Source organism: Peromyscus leucopus, chromosome X (assembly GCF_004664715.2).
Source record: "Peromyscus leucopus breed LL Stock chromosome X, UCI_PerLeu_2.1, whole genome shotgun sequence".
Classification (NCBI taxonomy): domain Eukaryota; kingdom Metazoa; phylum Chordata; class Mammalia; order Rodentia; family Cricetidae; genus Peromyscus; species Peromyscus leucopus.
The window spans coordinates 55,861,938-55,885,948 of NC_051083.1; the positions used below are offsets into that span (position 1 = coordinate 55,861,938).

General features: G+C 43.9%; 1 protein-coding gene and 1 non-coding gene across 2 annotated transcripts in view; both read left to right on the forward strand.

The window, feature by feature from the left end:
- The first annotated feature begins 404 nt into the window (after positions 1 to 404).
- Positions 405 to 511, forward strand: LOC114706503. Its single transcript, XR_003736537.1, has one exon. It is a non-coding gene; the product is annotated as a U6 spliceosomal RNA (small nuclear RNA).
- Positions 512 to 21,699: 21,188 nt separating this feature from the next.
- Positions 21,700 to 24,011, forward strand: part of Msn (moesin) — a 74,590-nt gene continuing 72,278 nt past the window's right edge. Inside the window, exon 1 of the mRNA XM_028888864.2 lies at positions 21,700 to 21,923. Within this exon, the coding sequence (XP_028744697.1) occupies positions 21,912 to 21,923 (12 nt within the window). The 5' untranslated portion in view covers positions 21,700 to 21,911. The remainder of the gene's footprint in view (positions 21,924 to 24,011) is intronic.

The window sequence follows — 24,011 nt, forward strand, 5'->3', positions numbered from 1 at the left end:
GTAGGGGATCTTGAGTTGTATGAGAAAGCCAGTTGAAAAAAGCCAGTATGCAGTGTTCCTTCATGGTTCTGCTTCAGTTCTTGCCCTGTTTGAGTCCTTGCCTTGGCTTTCCTCTTTGATGGACTATGATCAGGACATGTAAGCCATATAAACCCTTTCATCCACAAGTTGCTTTTGATTATGGCATTTTATCACAGCAATTAAAACCTAACTAAAACAGTTATGCATTTCTTCTCATTTATAAGTACTATTACGTCTTCACCCAATATTAAAAATAATCCTATGATATCAGGGCTTCCAGAGTATAGCTCAGTAGTAGTGTGCTTGCCTAGCATATGTAAGGTCTTAGGTCCCACCCCCCTAATATAATAACAAATAAATAATTTTAGAATGTCAGAACTCTAGTGCTCGCTTCTGCAGCATATATACTAAAATTGGAATAACACAGAGAAGATTACCATGGCCTTTGTGTAAGGATGACACGCAGATTTATGAGGTGTTCCATATTTTGCTACAATCCACAGTGTCAGAGAGTCTAGGTAACAAGGAGGGCCTAAGGGGGGATGCATGGATCTCCCTGGGAAGGGGAAATAGAAGATATCTCCTGAGTAGACTGGGGTTGTGTAGGGATGGGAACTTGAGAGATTGGTTGGGGGTGGGTGGGTGGAGGGGGAGAGTACTGAAAGGGGAGGCTTTTGGGGGTCAGGTTGAAATCTGATGCAAGGAAAACTCCCTCAATCTACAAGGATGACCCCAGCTAAGACTCCTAACAATGGTGGATAGGTAGACTGAACTGGCCATCCCCTGTGATCGAACTGGTGACTACCTCAATTGCCATCAGAGAGCCTTCACCCAGTAACTGATGGAAACAGATGCAGAGACCCGCAGCTAAACAGACTGAGCTCAGGGAATCCTGTGGAAGAGAGGAAAGAAGGATTGCAGGAGCCAGTGAGGTCAAGAATATAGTAAGAAACCCCACAGAAACAACTAACCTGGCTCATAGGAACTCACAGAGTCTGAACCAACAACCAGGGAGCCTTCATGGGACTGACCTAAGCCTTCTACATATATGTGACAGTTATGTAGCTTGTTCTATTTGTGGGACTCCTAACAATGGGGCAGAGGGGAGAAGGAAGAGCAGGAGGAGAGGAAGGAGGGGAAACTGTGGTCATATGCAAGGCTGTGCATTAAATCCTCACCATGGCAAAAACAACAACAATAAAGCCCAATGAAGGGGCAGATGGAGACCTTGAGAAGTAGAGTAAATGATCTAACACCCCAAGATTCATCAAAGCTAGGAGCTGGCTTTCAAACTCAGTACTGTTGGTGCTTTGCTCCTTTCCAGAGTTGTGTATTACTTCCCAGCCACATCTCTGACCCCATAAATCCACACTTTCTTTTGGAGGACATTATGTTTTACTTTACAAATACATGTGTTTTGTTTCGTTTTGGTTTGGTTGGTTAGTTGATTTTGGTTTCTGGAGACAGGGTTTCTTTGCGTGTAGCCCTGGCTGTCCTGGTACTTGCTCTGTAAAACAGGCTGGCCTCGAACTCACAGAGATCTGCCTGCCTCTGCCTCCCAAGTGCTGGACTTAAAGGCTTGCCCCTCCACTGCCTGGCTACAAATACATTTTTGTGTAGGAAAAAAAAAGAGCTATGCGAGCTCAAGGCAGGGGGATGGAATTAAGCCTGTGGAGGCATCTGTGGTTGTAGAATACTTCTTCAGTGAGATGAAGCTAGAAAAAAATGTAATTGTTTTCCTGATAAACATGGGAGGATGTTCTGAAGCTGGGAACAACCCAGTTATCATCTAGTGGAGTAAGGAAATCAGAAAACAGGATTTTGTCAGTTTAGCACAGGGGCTTTCAGGAGCTGAGTACTTTTATAGGAGATAAAATTGACTGTATTATCTCTACTAAGGAGTCAGGACTTTAGCCTGCAGGTGTCAGAATACCACTGGAAGGCTTTAGGCTATGGTCAGGTATTTAATGATTTCTGTTTTGCATTTTCATAGCTATATCTCATACTTTGGCAATCTTCCTACCTCAGCACTTCAAGTGTTGGGATTACAGGTGGATGCTACTGTGACTGATTAGTGCACTTTAACCACTTGTAACTCTAGGCCAAGCAGAGGGATTATCAAAAAGAGTAAGAAAGTTCTAGACTTGCTCTCAATCTCAGAAGAAAACTTATATTTTTCTGTCCCAAACCACTGAATACTGGAGTTGAGGCCTTGTGTTGACTCATCCCTGGGACATGCGGCTGGTAGGAAGGCCACCCCACCCTTCTGTCTGGGCTGAGCCATGTATATTTGGGGCCCAAAATGTACTTTCTAGGCTATTCTGGGTCAGGACATCAGCACTCCTCTAGCTCTGACATGCACTAGTCTCTCAAGGTTTTTGCTCTGGTCCTTATTACCATCTTTATAAACAGAGCTCTCCCACGTATCTTCTGGGCTTCATGGAAAAAAACCCACCCACTCTTAAGTCCCCATGGCATAGTTCTCTTTCTTTTTGTCCCATTTAATTTTCCTAAATCATGTTTCTGGGTGTGTAAACATCCAAAGCATTATGGTATCGGAGAGAAGGGAATTTCTGTAGGCTATGGGGTTGAGGGTGGAGTACTCTCATGGAGGAAATTACATTTGACTTGGTTTATTAAGGGTGGATATTTGCATTCATTTCTGACGGTGGAAATGATGTAGCTAGCTGGAATTAGAAGCTAAAATAAAGCCCTTTTCTCCTAAGTTTTTTTTTGGGGGGGGGTCAGGATATTTTATCACAGTAACAGAAGTGAATCTAGGACAGGTTCTGACATATGGCAGTGTTTGGAAGTCCATAAGAGGGGCAGAAAGACTGTTCAATGAGTGAAGAAGACATGTTAAGGACCCATGTGGTGGAAGTGAGAGCTAACTCATCAAGTTGTCCTCTGACCTCCACATGTGTGCCTCAGTACACCCCCCCACCCAAAAACAAATACAAATTTAATGAAAAACTAGTGTAAGCTCCATAAGAGGAAATAAGGATGTGCATAGCTTAAGTGACAAAATACTTAACTAGTGAATATAAAATTCTGGGCGGCATCCTAAGATCTCCTTCAACTTGCTGTGGAGCTAAAAATGACATTGAATTCCTGATACTGCTGTGGGATGTCCTGTATGCTGTGAATGTATGTTGCTGTGATTGATTGATAAATAAAATGCTGATTGGCCAGTAGCCAAGCAGGAAGGATAGTGTAGGCAGGGCTAAGGAGAGAAGGGAATGCTGGGTGGAAGAAGGCTAAGTCAGGAGATGCCAGCCTGCCATCCAGGGAGTGGCATGTAAAGGCAACAGGTAAAGCCACGGAACATGTGGTGACATACAGATTAACCGAAATGGACTGAGTTTAAGTGTAAGAGCTAGTCAGTGGTAGGCCTGAGCTAATGGCCGAGCAGTTTAATTAATATAAACTTCTGGGTGATTATTTTATATGTGGTTGCAGGGTCCATGGGGCTGGGCAGGACTGGAGAAAACTTCAACTACATGATACTCCTACATCCTGGTTCTGAGATTACAGGCCTGCACCACCATTATCTGGCAGCACTCAGGAGGCAGGGGCGGATAGACTTCCATGATAGGCCAGCTTGGTCTACACAGCAAATTCCAGGACAGCCGGGGCTACACAGTGAGCATTGAATGAAAGGAGAGGGGAGGGAAGGGGCTCAGTTTGAGGTTGCCTTAGCTTACATAGTGAGTTTCAAGAGAGCTTGATCTACAGTATGAGACCCCTTCCTCCCACCACATCCACCAAAACACTAGCACTAGTATTTTGGCACATGCCTGCAGCAATCAGAAGTTCATGAGTTTTAAGTACTTGTGGTTCTCTGAATCTTAAGTAAAGGTTTTCTAGGTAATGAACAGAATATCTTTTCTGTCTCTTGTCACATGCTTCAAAACTTCATGCCTTATATAATACAATTATTTTATATTCACTTTTAATTCATACTAGTGTAACTCCATACAATGAAGTAAAATGAGAGCCTCGCCCACAAATTCCAGTATGTTCTTTGTGTATAGTACTGCCTGGTCTGGTATTCACTAATGGTTTTGTTTCTACCTCCTGAGTGCAGGATCATAGGTGTCCATCAACATGCCATTTTTTTTCTGTTTGTTTGCCTAGTTTTTTAAAACTAGTGGTGAAAAAATCTAATAGAGGGCTTCATGCATGTTAAGCAAGCATTCCACTAACTGAGCCACATCTTCAGTCTTTAAAAAAATTGTTTTAGTTACACACACACACACACACACACACACACACACACACACACACACACACACACATCCCCGAAGCTCACTGACCAGGTACCTTAGCCAAATCAATGAGCATCGGGTTCATTCTGAGTGCCTGTCACAAAAAACTAGGTGGATTGAGCCAAAAAGGAACCTGACACTGACATCTGGTCTCTATTCACATGTGTAAAGCAACTGAATGTGGTAGTTTGAAATAGAATGACCCCCCATAGGCTCATATATTTGAATGCTTAGTCATTAGGATGTGGCACTACTTAGAGGGATTAAGAGGTTTGGCCTTGATGGGGTAGGTGTGGCTTTGTTGGAAGAAGTGTGTCACTGGGGAGAGGGGGTTCCTTGGGGTTTCAAATGTTCAAGTCAGGCCCAGTTTCTCTCTCTGCCTTCTTCCTGCAGATCCTGATATAGAATTCTCAGCTCCTTCTCCAGCACCATGTCTGCCTGTGTGTCACCATGTTTTCTGCCATGACAATAATGAAATAAACAAACCTTTGAACTGTAAGCCAGCCCCAATTAAATGTTTTCCTTTATAAGAGTCTCCATGGTCATGGTGTCTCTTCACAGTAATAAAATCCTAAAACAATGAACAAGTATATACACCATACATATGCATTCAAAGGTTTTGTAAAACACCACTAAATATAGACAAGAGCAGTGGTGCATGCCTACAATCTCCACATTTGGGAAGTCGAAGCAGGAAGGTCAGAAGTTGTCTTCAGCTACATAGAGTTAGAGGCCAACCTGAACTAAGATCCTGTTGCACCCACAAAAAAATGCTGGGTATGGTGGTGCTTACCTGTAATCCCAGAAGGAGAAGCAGGAGGATTTCCACAAGTACAGGGTCAACTAGAATTGTACAGTGAGACCCTGAATATATATAAACATTTCATACTTATGGAGGAGGCTTTCAGGTCAGATGCAGCTTGGGTCCTCTGGGTCTAGTATCTGAAGTGTGTGGTGTCTATAGCACTTGGGATTTACCTTCCACTTCTGGGGGGCAACCAAAGGCAATAGCGGTAGTCTGTAATATTTTAGGAGTCTCCTGGACAACTCTAATCAACAATTCAAAAGAAGGCTTCTCATGGCAGGTGTTGGTGTTTAGATAGTCTTTGGCTCTTGAGGGGAGGATTGTCAAACCAGACAGGAAAATTTCATTTAACTATGTGTGTATATGTACACACAGACCCTCAGGTATTATAGATATTTTAAGTAGATAGTTAATAGTATAATTCCTTATGACTTATTTCGACATCCTAACAGTTATTTTACCATCCTATCTCCTTCTGTATTTATCTCTACCACCTCCCTAACAAAAGCCCCCACTCAGTTTTATTCCTTTCCCCCTCAGATCACTTATACCCTACTATTCTCCTCTCTCTTGCTCCTCCTGACCTCAATGATTTCTTTTTGCTTTCCTGGTTTCTATAATTATTCTAGATTATATACTCACATCTAAAGATTTGGTATTAGGGACCTCATGTAATAAAGAACATGCAACATTTGTCTTTCTGGGCCTAGATAACCTCACTAAATGTGATCTTTTTTAGTTCCATCCATTTACCAGCAAAGTTTGTGATTTTATTTTTCTTTACAGCTGAATGGTATTCTATAATGTATAATGAACCACATTTCATTATCTATGTATCAGTTAAAGAATATTCGAGTTGTTTCCATTTTCTAGCTATTGTGGGTAAGCAACAAGAATAATGGCTGGATAGTCCTTTGAGCATATACAGAGGAATGGTATAGCTGAGTCATATAATAGATTTATTCATGTTTTTTGATGATTCTCCACACTGATTTCAAGAGTAGCTGGACCAGTTGGCAATTCCATCAACACTTAATGAGGGTTCACTTTTCCCAGTATCCTCTCCAGTGTTTGTTGTCAGTTGTTTTGTTGATCTTTGCCATTCTGGATAGGATAAGATGAAATCTCAAAGTTGTTTTGATTTGCATTTCCTCAAGTGCTAGGGAAGATAAATAGGTTTTTTTTTTTTAGATATTTATTAGTTATTTTTATTTCTTTCTAGAACTCTCTGTTCAGATCTCAAGCCTATTTTGAATGTGTCGTTTGAGGTTTTGAGTCCGGTTTTGAGTTCTTTATATATTCTGCATATGCATCCTCTGTGAGATGGACAGCTGGCAAAGATTCTTTTCCATTCTGTGGACTTCTTCTTCTCTCAATTTATTCTTTCTTTAGCTGGGCAGATACTTTTTAGTTGTATGAAATACCACTTGTCGATTATTCAATCTTGAAATAATGGAGTACTATTCAGAAATTCCTTTCCTACATCTTTGTCATGTAGGGTACTACCTATTCTATTTCATCTAGTAGTTTCGCTGTTTCAGTTTTCACACTTAAGTCTATGATCCATTTGGAGTTAATTTTTGTGTAAGGTGATAGATACTGCTCAAATTTAATACTTCTTCTGCACATGGACATTGAATTGTTCCCAGCATCATTTGTTGAAGATGCTTTCTTTTCTCCAGTTTGTGTTTCTAGCATCTTTGCCAAATATCAGATGGCTGAAGTTATGTATACTTGTGTTTGGGCCTTTGATTTTGTTCCATTTATCTACATATCCGTGTTGTGCCAGTACTATATTGCTTTTATTGCTGTGGCTGTGGAATATATCTTGAGATCTGGAATTGTAATCCTTCCAGCATTATTCTTTTTGCTCAGGATTGTTCAGGGTATTCAACATCTTCTGTAGTTCCATATGGATTTTAGGATGTTTTTCTATTTCTGTGAAAAATGAGATAGGGATTTTGATTGGTATTACATTAAGTCTATAAAGGGATTTTGGAAGAATGGTCATTTTCACAATGTTAATTCTACTAATCCATGAGCATGGGATATCTTTCAATTTTCTGTGTCTTTCTCTGTCTCTTTCTTCAGAAGTTTAAAGTTTTCAGCATAGAGTCCTTCACTTCCTGGGTTAGGTTTATTCTTAGATATTTTATTTTCTTTGAGGCTATTATGAATGGAAGTATGTTTATAATCTTCTCTGTATGTTTGTTTTGGGTATATAAAAAAACTTTTAATATTTGCAAGTTGATTTTGAATCTTGTCATGTTGCTGAAACTGTTGACCATTTCCAGAAGTTTTCAGGTAATTTTTGTTTTTAGGGATCTGCTATTATAATATCATGTCATCTTCAAGAAGGAATATTTTGACTTATTCTTTTCCTATGTGTATCTCTTTAATTTCATTCTCTTCCATTATTGCTCCAGCTAGTGATTTGAGCACAACATTAAAAAGGAATGGGGACAGTGGACAGCCCTGTCTTGTTCTTGATTTTAGTGGAGTGGCTTCAAGTTTTTCTCTATTTAGGGTGATATTGTTTGTGGGTTTCTCCTATATAGCTTTTATTATGTTGAGATATTGTATCCAGAAGTTTCTTTCCTGCCCAATCCTAGAGACTTATATTAATTATAAACTGTTTGACCTATTGCTCAGGCTTATAACTAACTAGCTCTTATGCTTAAATTAACCCATAATTCTTGTCTATGTTTAGCCATGTGGCTTAGTATATTTTCTCAGTCCATCATTCTCATCTCACTTCTGTGTCTGGCTGGTGACTCCATCTCTCCTTTCCTCTTCCCAGAATTCTCCTAGTTTGGCAGCCCTGCCTATACTTCCTGCCTGGCTACTGGCCAGTCAGTGTTTTACTAAATCAATATGTGTGTATTACAGTGTATAAAAGCATTATTACACAGCATTTCCCCCTTTTTTTCTTTTCAAAACAAAAAACCCTGAATCTAATCTCCCTTGTTTAGCTATTTTCCTGACCATTGTCCATAGCAATTTGTAACCAACATTTTAAACAAAGACAAATATCCATAATTCATTTTGGGGGAATGTGAATTTAGTTTTCTAGGCTACTTCTTGCTGACTGGGGGCTGTAGCTGAAGGAAACTCGAGCCATTGGGCACCATTTGTAGCTGAAGATTTTCCTTTGCCCACCCGACTGCTGCATCCTTGCATTTCCACAGCTGCTCAGACCCAAATGAACACACAGAGGCTTATATTAATTACGAACTGTACGGCCTATTGGCTTAGGCTTCTTGCTAGCTAGATCTTTATCTTAATTTAACCCATTTCTATAAATCTATACTTTGCTACATGGCTTGTGGCTTGTTGGTATCTTTAGATCTTGCTTCTCATGGTGGTGGCTGGCAGCGTCTCCCCTGACTCAGCCTTCCTGTTCCCAGAATTCTCTTCTCTGTTTGTCTTGCCTATATTATACTTCCTGCTTGGCTACTGGCCTATCAGTGTTTTATTTGTCAACCAAATCAGAGCAACACATTCACAGCATACAGAGCAATATCCATAGCAGGGGGCATTGGTAATCTTTGGGAGACCCTGAGAAAATTTAGGATTATGGTCAAGTCCTGACTGGAATAGTCTATGAGGCTGGATCATCCCAGCCACCAGCCTTGAAGCCTTTCTGGATGCAGAACTCAGAGGAAACTGCACAGAGGTGTTCTGAAATGTTAGATCATTTGGGCTATCTGTTCCCATTGGAGATTTTTCAGGAGGTCTTGCTCCATCAAACCATATTAACCTAGAAACAATCCACATGTTCTCATCTTCTGTAGAAACAAAAGCAGAACCTCTTTTCCAAAGCAATGTATCTTTACACCCAAACTTTGAAGTCAAGATACCTTTAAAAAATATGTATGTTGGTTTTACTTAGCAGCCCCAATAATCAAATGTCTCTCTGTAGTTAAAAATCCCGAAGACAGCATAATAATATACAGTATCCACAGTCTCTGTGTATTTTCCATCTTTACATGGCTTATTTTATTTTTATTACTTTATTTCCTTTTAAGGACTAAAGTCGCAGCCCTGGCTGCTGGATCCCTGTAGTCTTACTCTCTCTATGACTCTTCCTTCCTTCCTTCCTTCCTTCCTTCCTTCCTTCCTTCCTTCCTTCCTTCCTTCCTTCCTTCCTTCCTTCCTTTTTTTCTTTCTTTCTTTCTCTCTCTCTTCCTTTCTTTCTTCCTTCCTCCCTCCCTCCCTCCCTCCCTCCCTCCCTCCCTCCCTCCCTTCCTTCCTTCCTTCCTTCCTTCCTTCCTTTCTTTCAAGATAGGATTTCTCTGTGTAGCCCTGGCTGTCCTGGAACTTGTTCTGTCCACTAGGCTGGCCTCAAACTCAGAGACCCATCTGCCTCTACCTCCTGAGTACTGGAATTAAAGGCATACACCAGCACCCTCTGACCTATTTCTATGACTTTTATCATGAAGACATGTTGGATTTTTATCAAGGGATTTTATGGATCATGATCAACTGATTTTTTTGACTTCAAGTGCACTTAAGTGGTTTATTTCCTTGAATGACTTGCCTATGTCGCATCATCTCCAAATCTAAACTTGGTCATGGTGCATAATGTTTTTTGATGCCTGTCTGTACTTGCTTTGAAATTGTTTTATTGAACAGTCTTTAAATTATATTAATCTATGATATTAGTCTATAGTTTTCTTTGTTGTAGTTGTTAGTCTTAACCTGGTTTTGATATTGGATTGATACTGGTTTCATAGAGACCCTGTGAATATATGGTGTGCATTTGGGTAATTCAAGCTAATATCAGTATGTCAACTCGACTGCAAATTTAATTCCTTTTTACAATGTAATATAACATTTATTGTTTTTGAAAACTCAGTTGTAAATATCTTTGAAGGAATACTATATTGCCTACTTCTGGGAGTTAGTTACTAAACAAGTAAATATATAACTAAAATACATTAGGAAAGCTGTGATAAGTACCATAAACAGTTGTATTGGCTCATTTCTGTATCCCAGCACTCAGCTGATATAGGAGAATCTTTAAAGATTCCAGGAAAGCCTAGTTTACATAGTGAGTTCCAGGATAGCCTGGGCTACATCATTTCAAAACAACAACAAAAATAACAAGTGTCAGGAGAGGAATACATTTTGCACATTACATTTAACATTGTTTTCTTTGGCAAAGAGAGAAATTCTATTTGAGAATGAATGAGCAAGTTCTGTTGGCTGATGGAGTAGCCAGTATCTGTGATGCCAGCATCTAGGAGGTAGAGGCAGGAGGATTGGGAGTTCCTTGGCTACTGGTAGATTTCAAAGCTAGCTGAGGTTAAATGAGGCTCTATCTACAAAAGCAAAATCAACAGCAGCAAGAATAAGTGGTATTTAAGCTGCTGCAAGAAGAAAAGGCAGGAGCTAGAAAAGTATGTCACTGTAAGCAAATAGAAACTGTCCATGTGCAGCCTTGCCTAGGAAGTGGGACAATTCAGGTGGCAAACAGTTTTGCAAGACTAAATATGGCATCTAGACATGTTAGCTGATGCCTATAATTTCAGCACTCAGAAGCCTGAAGCAGGAGGACTGGCATGGGTTAGAGGCCAGTCTGGGCTACATAGTAAATTCCAGGGCAGCTACAGTATGAGACTCTATCGCAAACAAAAACAAAACCCTTTTTAAGAGTAAATGTGCTGATGAAGCAGTAGATGTGGTGAGTACATCCCCAGTACAATCTATAATGCCAGTGCCCTGAGGATAGCAAGGAGCTCCCTTATGCCCATAAGCTTGTCTGTGGCCCCCAAGATGTTCGGGGTCAGTCTAATACCCTGAAAAATGGAGGCAACTAGAACATTGGAGCACCAGAAAGCTAATTAATACAGTTGTGGCTTAGGGGTGCAGCTAGGCAGTGGGTGGATCTAGACTGAGGCTTTGGCCAGAGAATGAAGATGATCTCATCTCTGTCGCAAGCATCATCAATCAGGAGGCCTGGCACTAGACAAGCTTCTAGAAGATGAAAAGAAAAAGCAAGCTACAGCCCTTTCCTTTGGGAGCTTTTGTTGGTATCTAGACAACATGCCACAGTAGGAACAATAACCCCTCCATTTCCTGAGCATCTGTTGCACAAGAAAAGCCCACGGACTCCTGGGTCTCAGATTCTGTCTCTAGCAATGCTAGGCATGTAGTCTGGGTTGCATCTTAATAGTAAAACCCACTAGCCAGCCTCTGTAGCTTTTCTCCTCCCCGAAATATTTTAGTTTCTGTATTATGATATCTTCACTGCAGAAGATACAGAACTACAAGGCCATTCATCTTTCCTAGGAACTCATTTGACCCTCACTTCAGGGAACACTGGCTTGAAAGTTCTAACTAGTTTTCCACCCTGAGAAAATTCATTTACTTCTTTTAGCCTTAGTTTCCTCATGTATAAAATGGGAGCATAAGCTAAGCAGTGTAGTCCTGTAGTTCTAACATTTATGAGGCTGAAGCAGATGAATTACTGTGAACTTTAAGCTAGACTTTGCTAGACATTGTGAGTTCCCAGCCAAGCTGGGCTATAATGTGAGAAATTGTATCAAAAAGAAGATATAATAAAACATCAAAATCAATGAAGAAATAAAACAAATTGAGGACCTAAAGCCTAGAAGATGGTAAAGGTGTGATCATTGTTGTTCTTTTTGTTTGGAGACAGAGTATCATGTAGCCCAGGTTGTTCTGTAACTCACTATGTGGCCCATGCTGGCTTTGAATTTCTGATCTCCCTGTCTCTTTCTCCCAAGTCCTGGCTTTATAGGGGTACACCATCACAACCACTATAACTATGATCTTTTAGGATTGTGATTTCTAGGGTTTGTTTGTTTGTTTGTTTCTCTGTATAGCTTTGGAGCCTGTCCTGGAACTCACTCTGTAGCCCAGGCTAGCCTCGAACTCACAGAGATCCTCCTGCCTCTGCCTCCTGTGGCTGGGATTAAAAATGTGTGCCACCACTGCCCAGCCATGATTTTTAGCTTTTTAGAGAGTTGATCATTTCATTCCATGAGCTAAACATGGGATATTTTCTTCTTTTTCAAACATTCTGATACATAAGATTAATGGCTGGACAGCTATTGACCAATTCAGCAGGGTGAACATTTAAATCTGTATTGTCTTGAAGAGAGTACAGCGAGATCTCTTAGACTCCCCAAACCCAAATTTTTAGAGAAGGGGAAGCTGAATAGTTGGAAGGGGTATGAATGTGAGGCCAAACTAGAGGACTGGTCTTTCTCTTCCCCTGAACCATTACATTGCCAGGACTGCTTGCTTCAGAGTCACTAGGGAAGCCCAGAAACATGATGCGGCTAGCTCAGAGGTCACTTCAGCTGTGGAGGAGGAACCCCCATTTTCCTCACTGAGACAGCCACACCTGGGTTTACAGCTGCACACATGTATGGCTGAGCTGAATATAAAACAGGACCATTGGCATCGTGAGAAGGAAAGGGAAGTCTTTCTTCCCCCCGCAGATTGGGTCTCAGTACATCCCAGATTGGCCTTGGTCTCATGATTCTCCTAACTCAGTCTCCACAACATCTGACACCTCAGATATGCAGCATCCTGCCTGGTGTGGTAGAAAGCTCTTAATATGAACTTAGTAATGTTTTTGATTTGCATTTCTTAGTTGAAAGACTGTAGAATGTTTTCTAGCCTGAGGCTAGGATCTAAGGAATGAGATAAAGTGTGAAAGAGGCGACTGCCTATCAGATCTACCTGGAAATACATAGCTGGCCCAAGAACACACATGCAAACAAATGAGCACAGTAACAGGAAGGCCCAGGAGCATACAGAAAATACACATGATCAAAGAGACATATATCTGACTGAGCACTTGTGGGAGCCTGTTTTCAGGCTCCTCGTGGCTTTACACAGCAAGAGGATGATTAGGGCCACAGGCCTGAGTGCAGGTGTCTGAGATGGTCTGCACTTGGCTGTGCTGGGGGGGGGGGGGAGGTCTTTTGCTCCACCCCTTGGCGTCTCTATAAATACCCTGGGGCAGAGACAGTCGGGCCGTTGGAAAAGGTTCCAGGCCTTCTCGAGGCTATCCTGTATTTTCTATCTGTTTATCTCTGCAATATAAATCTTTCTATCTAATATTTCCTGCTGCTCGCACTCAAGAAAACTCTGGGGAGCAGTGGGGTTGGTGGGTAAACGCCCCACAAGCACTAATGCTTATACCTGCAAAACACACCGCTATGATCATCATTTTCCATGTGCAACACACTTCCCATATTTCTAGTCCCAGCACTGTTGAAGTAGAGGTAGGAGGATCATGAGTTCAAGGCCAGGCTGAACTACACAGTGAAACCCTGTCCACACACTGTAGCTGTTAGACATGAGAAACCAATTTCAAACCAATAGGGAAACTTCCTTTTGGTGGGCTAGCTTTCGTAGTACTGAGAGGTACTATGTAATATAGGCAACAGTATAGAAAAATACATCAATGGACTTCCCCAGCCCTGGATCCTACATGCTATAACACCAACTACTATTGCCAGGGTAGCAATCGTGACATGACAGGGGTAACTAACAGATTGCTGATTGAATTGAGGCCAAATCCAATCACAAATGAATTCACGTGTGTGACTATAATCCTGGTCAAAAGCCTGTGACTGGGGAAGTTATAGACCCAGTGTAGAAGATGCTATTATTATTTTCCTAAATGATCATGTTGTCAATTTTCCTTCTAAATACATGTAGACCTGAACTCTATAAACCTTTGTCAGAGAAGCTTCTTTTTGCATCGGGCAACAATCAATGTACTGAGAAGAGACTGGGTACCCATCACTAAATGGGAAATCTTTATTAACTTTCCACCAAGGTTTAGAGACCATCAAGGAAGCAGAGACAGAAATAATGGAAGAAACATGATGGGGGCGAGTTCTGGGAAATGCTGTCTTCTGGACATGATGCAGCTATGGCAATCATGAACTCACAGCAGCTGTAGTTACCTGCACAGGATTAAGCCAGCCAAAACTCCAACATGGATGGTGGCCTAGTTTGGTTTCTGCGGCTGTGACAAAACCCTGCCCAAAAATAAGGTGGTGAAGAAAGAAAAAAGGGCCTATTTCCACTTATAATTGATGGTCCATCATGAAGTCAGGGCAGGAGCTCAGGGCAGCAACCTGGAGGCAGTGACTAAGCAGAGGCCATGGACGAATGTTGTTTACTTGTTTGCTCCTCAGGGTTTGCTCTACTACCCTTCTTATACAACCTGCCTGGGGATAGCACCACCCACAGCGGGCTGGGCCCTCCCACATCAATCATTATTCCTGGAAATATGAAATAAATTGTCTCCTTCCACTTTCATGTGGACTCTAGGATTAAAGGTGCATGGCAAGCACCTTTACCTACTGAGCCATGACCTTTTTTAAAATTTTGTTTTGTTTTGAGACAAGGTCTTATGTAGCCCAGGCTGGTCTCAACTCACTATATAGCTAAGGATGTTCTCCAACACACGTATTTGCTTGAACGTGTGCACATGGCAAAGTACACATTCAGAGGCCAGAGAACAACTGGGGAGAATTAGTTCTTTACTTCTAACATGTAAGTCCTAGGGATCAAACTAAGGTTATCAGACTTGGTGGTAAGCACCCTTACCACCGAGCCAATTTCTTGGTTCTCTTCCAGGTTTTTTTTTTGTTTGTTTTTCAAGACAGGGTTTCTCTGTGTAGCTTTGTGCCTTTCCTGGAACTCACTCTGTAGACCAGGCAGGCCTCGAACTCACAGAGATTCACCTGTCACAGAGATCTGCCTGCCTCTGCTTCCCGAGTGCTGGGATTAAAGGTGTGTGCCACCACTGCCCGGCTCAGTTTTTTTCCCCCACATTTTCTTCTCCTACTTCCTCTATCTTTCTTCCTCCCTCCCTCTCCTTTTTTCCTTCCTTCTACCTTCCTTCTTTACTTCTCTGTTTTATTTAGTTATTGTATTTTATTTTATAATTGAGATGGGGGTCACATCACATACAGCCCACGCTGGCATCCAATTCATCTTTTGGTCCTTCTGCTGAGTTTACAGGCCTGTGCCACCAAACCCAGTTTTATGTCATGACTGGGATCAAACCCAGAGTTTCCTGGATGCTAAGTAAGCATCTTATCAACTGAACTACATTCCCAACTCCCTTTTAAATCCTGTGTGTATGTGTGCTCCATGTACATGTCTGATGCTCTTCGAGGCCAGGGAGGGAGTTGGCTCTGGAATTGGAGTTACAGTGTTATTGGGAACCAACAGATTGGGAACTGAACCAGGGTCCTCTATAAGAACAGCAAGTTCTCTTCAACACAGAACAGCCTCCCCAACTCTTCTTTCTTTTCTTTTATTACAAAATCTCACAATATAACTCAGGTTGGCCTAGAACATTCCATGTAGCCCAGAATGGTCTCAAATTTGCTGCAGTCCTCTGGCCTTACCTTTCTGAGTGCTAGGATTATGAGCTCGAGTCACTGTGCCTGGATTATTTTATATGTTATTTTAAAGTAATTTATCCTGGGCTTTGTGGTGTACACACACATGTAATTGTAGCATTTGGAGACAGAGGCACTGGGAGTACTGCATGTTCAAGGCTAGATTGCTTCACATAGCAAGTTCTAGGCTAGTAAGGGCTTCAGAAGAATTACAGTATTCCAGGGGCTAGAGGAGTGAATCAGAGGTTAAGAGTGCATACTGCTCTTCCTGAGGACCTGGGTTTAGTTCCCAGCATCCACTTCCAGCAACACACAACAACCACTGCAACCTTGTTGAAAACAAACAACCACAAAAGAATACCATGCCCTAATTCCACTCTTCCCTCACCACAGTAATTTATGATAATTGAAAAAAATTGAATGTAAAAAGCAAATAAAGTATATACATTGAGAAGTAAAAGCTCCTCTTCTTTTTCAAATGTTTCATTTCTACTTTTTAAAATTTCTCTCTCTCTCTCTCTCTCTCTCTCTCTCTCTCTCTCTCTCTGTGTATGTGTGTGTGTGTGTGTGTGTAGTTGAGTGCAGTATCTGCAGAAGTCAGAACAAGGCTACAGATCCCCTGGAGCTGGAGTTATAGGGGGTTGTGATCTGCCCCAGATGGAATCTGGGAACCTAATCAGGTTCCCTGGAAGAACAGAATGAGCTCTCAACCACTGAGCCATCTCTCCAGCCCCCTTATTCTTCTCAATACCTCTGCTGTTTCCAGAGATAACTATTGTTATTAGCTTGCCATTTATCTTTCTCCTCTGGAGACTTTTAAACATGTATAATTCATAAATGGTATTATATCATTAATATTGTTCTGTGACTTGATAATAGAATGAAAGTTCATTTCATGGTAGTTTGTGGGTTTTTTTTAAGGCTGAATAACACCCTGTTGAATTGATATACTATTTTTTGTGTGGCCCCACTGAGCTACATTTTCAGTATTATAATAATGTGTTCAAAAGCTCACTAATGATTGTCATTCAGATTGTTTTATTTAATTATTAGAGTATTGCAGTGAATGACCTTGTAAATGCCTCTGTGCACAACAACAGAATGTTTCTCTAAAGTACACTAACAGCTAAGCTGGGATAGTATGAGTTTTTTATTGTTGTTAGGAACTGAGACAGTAGTAAGGAGACAAGAGAGGCCACCTCCATTGGTCTTGTCTCCTAACAGGAGAAGCTGAGGAAGTATAAAGTCGAACTTTGCCCTTAGAAGGCAGCTATGCTAACCATTATAGCACCAACACCACACCAAATTTGCCCTTAAAAGACCAAAACAGAATATATTCTGGTAAACCTGCAGGGCTAGAAATAAGAAGAGCTGTCCTCCTGGAATGGAGGGAAAGAAAGAAAACAGCAGCAGTTGATGGAACAAAGAGAATGTGGAGGGGAGGCCTGAGGAGCACCATGAATTGGCTACAGGAGCTCAGGGGAAGCAGAAAGCACAAGGAGGGAGCAGAGACTGGGAGGGCTTCCCGTAGGTGAGGCTCAGGTGCCCAGGGACAAGAGGGTGCACACTGCCTGTGGCCAGAGTGGCCTGGCTAGAGGGCAAGGCCTGTGCTGGGGAGCTGTGGGAAGAAGAGAAGGCTGGGAAGGGAAGTGTGTGCATCCTTGGGGCAGGCCACCAGCCAACTCTCAGGACAGGTCAAAGTCGCCATTCCTGAAGATCACCATGGTAACCACATGGAGGATGGCCAGGGCAGGGCAGCCCAGAGGCAGGAAGACCAGGGGGGCACCTGTTTTCACAATTCAAAAGAGTTGGTTAGGGAGGACCTGAGGTACTGTTGGTAGACACGGCAGGGAGGAAGCTGTAAAGGACAGACACACAAAGAGCACGGCTTGGTGACCAACGGGAAGGGTCCAACAGAGGAGAATTCACCAAGGTGATACTCTGCACATAACAGACGACGCTAACAACAAACCCACTAACAGATACAGAGCTGCTGGGGAGGATGAGGGTGAGCACACCTCACAGAGCCTGGCCCCTAAGAGGTAGCCGGCACTGTGGCACACACAGCAGGATGGAGGGATGGGGCAGATCCTTCTAGAAGTATAGAGTGCGAACTGTGCATGTTTTCCGGAGGGAGCACAAGCAGCGCATGCAGACTGGTCACATATGGCTGCCCACTGCTCTTTGGGAACAGAACTGGGATCTACTGACTAGACTGGGAGTCCCTGTGGACAGGACCCACTTCATATTCCAAGAGGACACTGGTTCAAATTGAATTGATCGGCTGGCTGGGGGAAGCTCCTGAAATGCTTACAACTTTTTATGTGAGGAGAACCAGGAAGCAACCCTACCCTCTCCCTGCCGTCCATTAGTGTGATTAATAATAAATATCCCCAGGCACTGGATGCTGGCAAGATGCCTGGTCTCTGCTGCTTATTCCCCATCCGCTGTCCCCACTTCCAGCCTGCCCATTAGGTGCTGTGCTGATAGGAATCACAAAATGTGCCTCCTCTCCAAGTATGCCTGTCCCAGCCTGGGACTGAGGTCATGGGTTTGGGCTGGTGGAAAGAAAGTAGACTTAAATTCCTACGACCCAGGCCCAGCTTCTGATCTTGTTATTAAGAGACCACGTGATTTTCCAAAAGGTACTTCATTTCCCAGACTCTCAATCTCCTCATTTCTAGCTCTGAAAAGTCTTTTGTGACATGATGTGAGTCCCTAATCCTCACTATATGGTAGATAACATTTTCTCTGTTGTCACTCAAACTCTGTGTTTCATTTCCAAGAAAAGAGTACCCCGTTACTTTGGCTTATATTCTCAGCCATATTATGTCACGGGGTGAACTTTTTCTGTTGGGGTGACAGCAGTATATTCTTTTATAGTACTGTCTAGCTTCAGAATGTGCACAACTACACACACTACATCCACCCATCAATGCCTGTAAACTCATGCACACACAGGAAAAAAAAGCTGGGTAGCATGTTAAGGAGCTGAGCAAACTACTTAAAAGTCAAGGGCGGCATAGGAATCCAAGTGGAGTGGGAGAGGATGCCATAGGGTGGGGGAAGGTAGAAGAGGGAAGGAAGTAGTCAGAGTCTGAGGGAGATGGGTGGGGTTGGACAAAGAGGAGAGATTGCAATAATACACGTGCAAATTTTGATAATCAGAACCATAGAACTGTGGCGAGTCTTTTCTAACCTGACTACTATAAGACTGATTTATGTAAAAGTGTACCACATGATCGATCTCTTGCTGATCCTGCAGCTCACTAATTATCTTGGCTGGCTAGCCCAAGAGCTTCTGGAATCTACTTGTCTCTGCCCTGTTCTCATGCACCTCCTTGTCAGGCTATAGGTAGATGGTAGAATTCAAATTCAACTCGTCATGCTTATTGTGCAACCATTTTACCAATGGATCCAACTCTCCAGCCCCTAAATCTTAGGTTTGGTCTCCTGTCCCTTGATTATGATGTCTCAAGCTTTCCTGGACACTGGGTCTAGAATGCTCCTGCACTGCATCTCCTCATAGTGGCCCTCACCTAGCTTTACTGTTTGATAACAGACTTGTCTAACCTTCCTTGAATGGTAGGAATTTACCTCATCTAAAACTCTTCTCATGCTCCCTATTTCTCCCCGAGGAGCCAATCTATATGCAAACAGCTAGATTTTATTCTCACATCTTTTTCTCCACAAAGGCTGGCATAAGCCAGATCATATCTAAACTTAATTGTCGGGATTAATCTGGTCCCAGAAAGATGGGTATAATTCTCAGGTCACTTATGATCACAACAAGCAGTTGCATGGGGGAAGAATAGAAGTATTGATCATGGAAACATGGAGTGGTGTACCAGGAGGTAGGGAACTAAGATGAATTTCCCTGCCCATAGTGAAGAACAGCAGAGCGCCACAGTTGCCTCTACTTTGCTGGGACGATAGGGAGACTATTTGAAGTCTAACCTCCCAGTCATGTCCAGTTTCTTGACCTCAGTAACCATCCCCACTTTAACCAGCGTCTGTCTGGTGAAGTGGGAATGTGAGGCATTACTTCATTGGTTCTTTTTTGCCCCTGGTTTTAACCATTATTTTTGACTTGTACTATTGCAATCTCTCCTCCCCTAGGTCCAACCCCACTCATCTCCCTCAGACTCTGACTTCTTCCTTTCCTCTCCTACCTTCCCCCACTTTACAGCATCCTCTTCCATTCCACTTGGATTCCTACGCCTCCCTTACCTTTTTAGTAGTTTACTCAGCTCCTTGACATGCTACCCAGCTTTTCTTTGTGCTTGTATTTGCGGGGAGTAGATGGGAGTGTCGTGTGGCTGTGGGTGTGCACATACACATGGGGGGTAGGGAATGACATGCTGGGGATTTCCACTTTCCAGAAAGTTGAACTAGTCTGCAGTGACCTTATTTTATTTTAGGTATTTATTCTAGTACCCAAATCCTTTAGGCTCTAGGTGAACATGAATGAAGGAATCAGTAAGTTCCTTTAACTTTGTGGCGGGGGTGGGGTGGGGGGAGAGGAGGTCTATGGGCCATGACAGTATCAAGGAATGTGAGTGGCTATTATTTTTACTCCTTCTACCAAGGTCTTCTGAAAGATGCTGCTCTTCCTTGGGGCAGATACCCAGGTTTTGTCAGGGAATGCTCTTCTCCTCCCTCCCCCAGCACCTATTAATGAACTGTGGTGTCAGCGACAGAAATGGGGGCATGTTGATTCATGGACTCTGTTAAGTTGTGAGAGGAGGAAATAGGACTGTTAGGTTTCTGAGTGCCAATGCAAGACTTAATGCAATCACGTTTGTGGGTTTTTTTTTTTTTTCTGAGCAGGCTACTTCTTTCTCCTCCTTTTATAATGTTTGAATGGGAAAGGACCTTGGAAACCCAGTAGTTTGGTCATTGTTCCAGAAAAGGGAAACTCAATGCCAGAGAGGGGAAGGGACTTACCCAAGAGAGTGCAGAGGACACAGGGTGAGTTAATGATAAAACCATGATTTGAAGCCAGGTGGGTGTTCTGGTCGCCCCTTTTAAATGGCCTTTCCACTCTTCTGTATTTGACTCTCCATCACCGAAGTATATGGTACTTTCCCTGACAAAAGACACAAAATCCGTGCTCCTGAACAGTTGCCAGAACAGGAGGGTATATCTCACCTGAGAGACTTAGACACTTATCAAAAAGTGAAAGTGAGTCTGGTGTTGGGGCCCATACCTGTAATCTCAGCACTAGGGTGGCAGAAGCAGGAGGCTCTGGAGTCCAAGTCAACCCGCTACTGCTACTACCCTGTGGTAAAAAAAAGAGTGAATGTGTAGAAATGGCGGCACACACCTGAAATCCAGTAGAGGTAGTAGGTTATTGGTTCTAGACTAACCTAAGGAACATGGTAGGACAGTGAGTTCAAGACTAACCTAAGCTACATAATGAGTTTAAGGCCAGCTCTGGTGACAGAGCAAACAAAAGTAATGTGTTGGGGAAGGGCTAAAGAAAGGTCCACGGTACCAATCTGAGTAGAGCTGAGCCTGGGAATAGGAGGAAAGAAAGTGAACATAGAAGACAGATATTTGGAAAATACCTCAGTTCTGAAGAACACGAGGCCCAAACAATGTAGAAGGAAACGTGACAGGTGAAATGAACCCCAGAGAGGGGAATGAAGTGTTGAGGAGGAGCTGAGGCAATTTAGTCAAGAAAATTTTCCTGAGAGTAGCAGAACTCTGAGGAGCTGCTGTGGACAGCAGAGGATCTGTGTTCCCAGGGAGCTTACATGAAGCGTGATTGGAAGTCACAGCGAAGAGTTCAAACGTACACAGGGGGAACTTTCTAATCAGTAAGGATGCCTAGAGAGGAAATAGGGCAGCTCTAAGGGGCAACGGGTTCCCCAACAGTGGTAACTCACAGTGGAGAGCTGCAAAAGCATCTGGCTAGGGTGTGGCCCCCCAGTAAAGCTCTGGCTCAGACTGGGGGCGGAGTCTGAGGGTCGAAACTTCAGGGGCTAGGGACAGTTGAGAAAAGTGGGAGGGGGGCAGAGGGGGCCGGGGTGGGGAGTGGGAGTCCTTCTCGGTGCGTTTGGGACCCCGGCCTGGCCCCCCACGTGGCCGGAGTGGTTGCCCTGGGCTGGGCCGGGCTGGGCGGGGCGATGCCCGAAGCCGCGGGCAGGCTGGCGGGAGGGCGGGGAGAGGCGCGGAAGCCCGGCCACATAAAGGAGCGAGCGGCGCAACGGGGGCGGCTCTTTCCTGGGTGGGGTTTGCAAAGTCGTGGCCCGTTAGCAGGAAGCGGAGCAGTCGCCCGACACCAGAGTGGGACCCAATCTGAGCACCCGGCTCTCTCCCGAGTCCTTGCCGAAGTGTACTGCGCGCTCAGAACAGCCCGGCAGTTTCTAGCCAAACTTCACCAACTCCTCCGCCTTTGCCGCCACCATGCCGAAGACGGTGAGTGCCGGGGACTGGCGCTGTTGCTCCAGGGGGCTCCAGTTTGACCCTTGCAGCCCTAGCTGCGGACTTGCCTGGCCACAGGCCTGCCGGGGGCGGGGGGGGGGATACCGGACTGTCCCTCAAGGCCCAAAGAAGGAGAAGATAGTGGGGTCCTAATTTGAGCGCTCTAGAGGGTGAGGCGGTGTCCGGACTAGAAGTGTGGATAAGGAGGGGCCATCCTTTCTCAGGGTCCAGTTCCCCGCCTCTGGGATGAGGCAGTGGAAACTCGGGGTTGTTGGGCACTGGGAAGAGGACTCTACTTCTGAGAACATTTTCCCGGCCCAGGAATTGGCGCCTTTGTGGAGCAAGGCTACCACTGTCCCAGAAGAGCCCCATGGTAACAGAGAAGCAGGGAGGAGAGAGGAAGTTGCTCAGGGCGGATCCCGCACGCCCATCCACCTTTCCCACAGCCGCCCCCCTTCTCCCCGACTCCTGCTCTGCCCCCTTCCAGGGCTCCTCAGCTCAAACTACTTTCCCCTGGGAGGTGAGGGGGATGTAGAGGGGCTCATCTGCTGGGTTACTTCCTTTTACCCAGGAGTGCAAACACTTAACTAGGCACAAGTCTGTGGAGGGGCCCACTCAAGCTACTGGAAGAGAGGGCAGGTTTCTCTTCCTCTAAGAAATCCCTGATAGACACAGTACCCCTCTAACCCCTCGGGACTGTTCTGTGAGGTATGGGTTTTCTCCTGCGAGTGCCACACCTATCTAGTGTGGTGCTTGATTAGAGATCTGGTCTCCACCCCACTGGCTGTTGCTAGAAGAGCAGAAGCCTCCAGGGAGTGAGGCCTAGGGGGGCCGGATGCCCAGTAGGGAGAGGTGGGGGAGGGGTGTGTGCTTGACTAATGAGCTCTGCTTGCTTTTGTGCAAGTCACGCCTGGTCCTTGTTCATGAAGGCCCAATGACCACCACGACTTGAGTCTCTTAGGTGAAGGAGCTTGCTGGCCTCCTGTGTTGTGTGTTGCTGGTCCATCCATCTTCCTAGGAGTGCCTGAGCCTGGTAGAGCTGAGATAGTGACGAGGATGCTTAAGAAGGGATGAGGATCCCTGGGAGGAGAGGAGAGTGAATATATACGGGGAGGTCTTTGTGTCTATACTGAGGTTTAGTTTCCACCTTACTGTATTTCAGCTTTCACTGCTGACTCGTTCTTCAGCTTCTCAGAACTCTGTCCTTAAGGAACACAACGTTTCTCTCTTAGTTTTTAGTATTTTGAGACAAAGTCTCATGGTCTTATGTAAAATGATACTTTGTGAAAGTATATCCATATGTGAAATTATCCTTTGTTCACCTCCCCAGCTGCCCTCCTGTGTGTCCTTCACCCTAAGACCCCTGGCAGGTCCCTTTCCTCCCCTCAGTCAGTCTTCCCTTCTGTTTTCTTAGCACATGTATTCCGTGTCGGGCTTTTTGACTGGTTGTTAATTTTTGAAGCAGGATCTCGCCCTATAACTTAGGCTGGCCTGGGACTCTCCACATAATGCAGATTGGTCCTGAATTTTTACCAGTGTTCCCGCCTCTGCCTCCACAGTGCTGAGATTACAAGCTTGACCGCCACCATACCTGGCTTGTTTGTCTTGATAGAGGTCTGATTCTAGCCCAGGCTGGTCTAGAACTCACTTTGTAGCCCCAGATAGTCTTAAAAACTCTTGGGAGACATTCTGCTTCACCCTTCCACGTGCTAGATTGTAGGTTTGAGCCACCACCAAACTGGGCTTCCACTCCTCTGTTGGGTACTTAACCATTTCTAAACTATGAAAGATACAGAATGGTAGTGTAAAATCAAATACTTTCCTTTGTATTAGCCATGGTTAGTTTCACTGTTAAAGCCATTTTTTTTTGTCCCTAGGCAGACCAAGCTTTAAAATCTTTTGAAATAAGCCTTTCTTGGATTGTTTCCTGATTGGTAGTTTCCTAAGTTTGGTCTTTCATGTTTTTCTGAGACAACGTCCTACACTGTAGCACAGGCTGCCAACTCCTAGCAATCTTGACTCAGCCCTAGGAGTGCTAGGATCACAGGGCTTTCACAATATCACCAGCCCATCTCTCCCTTC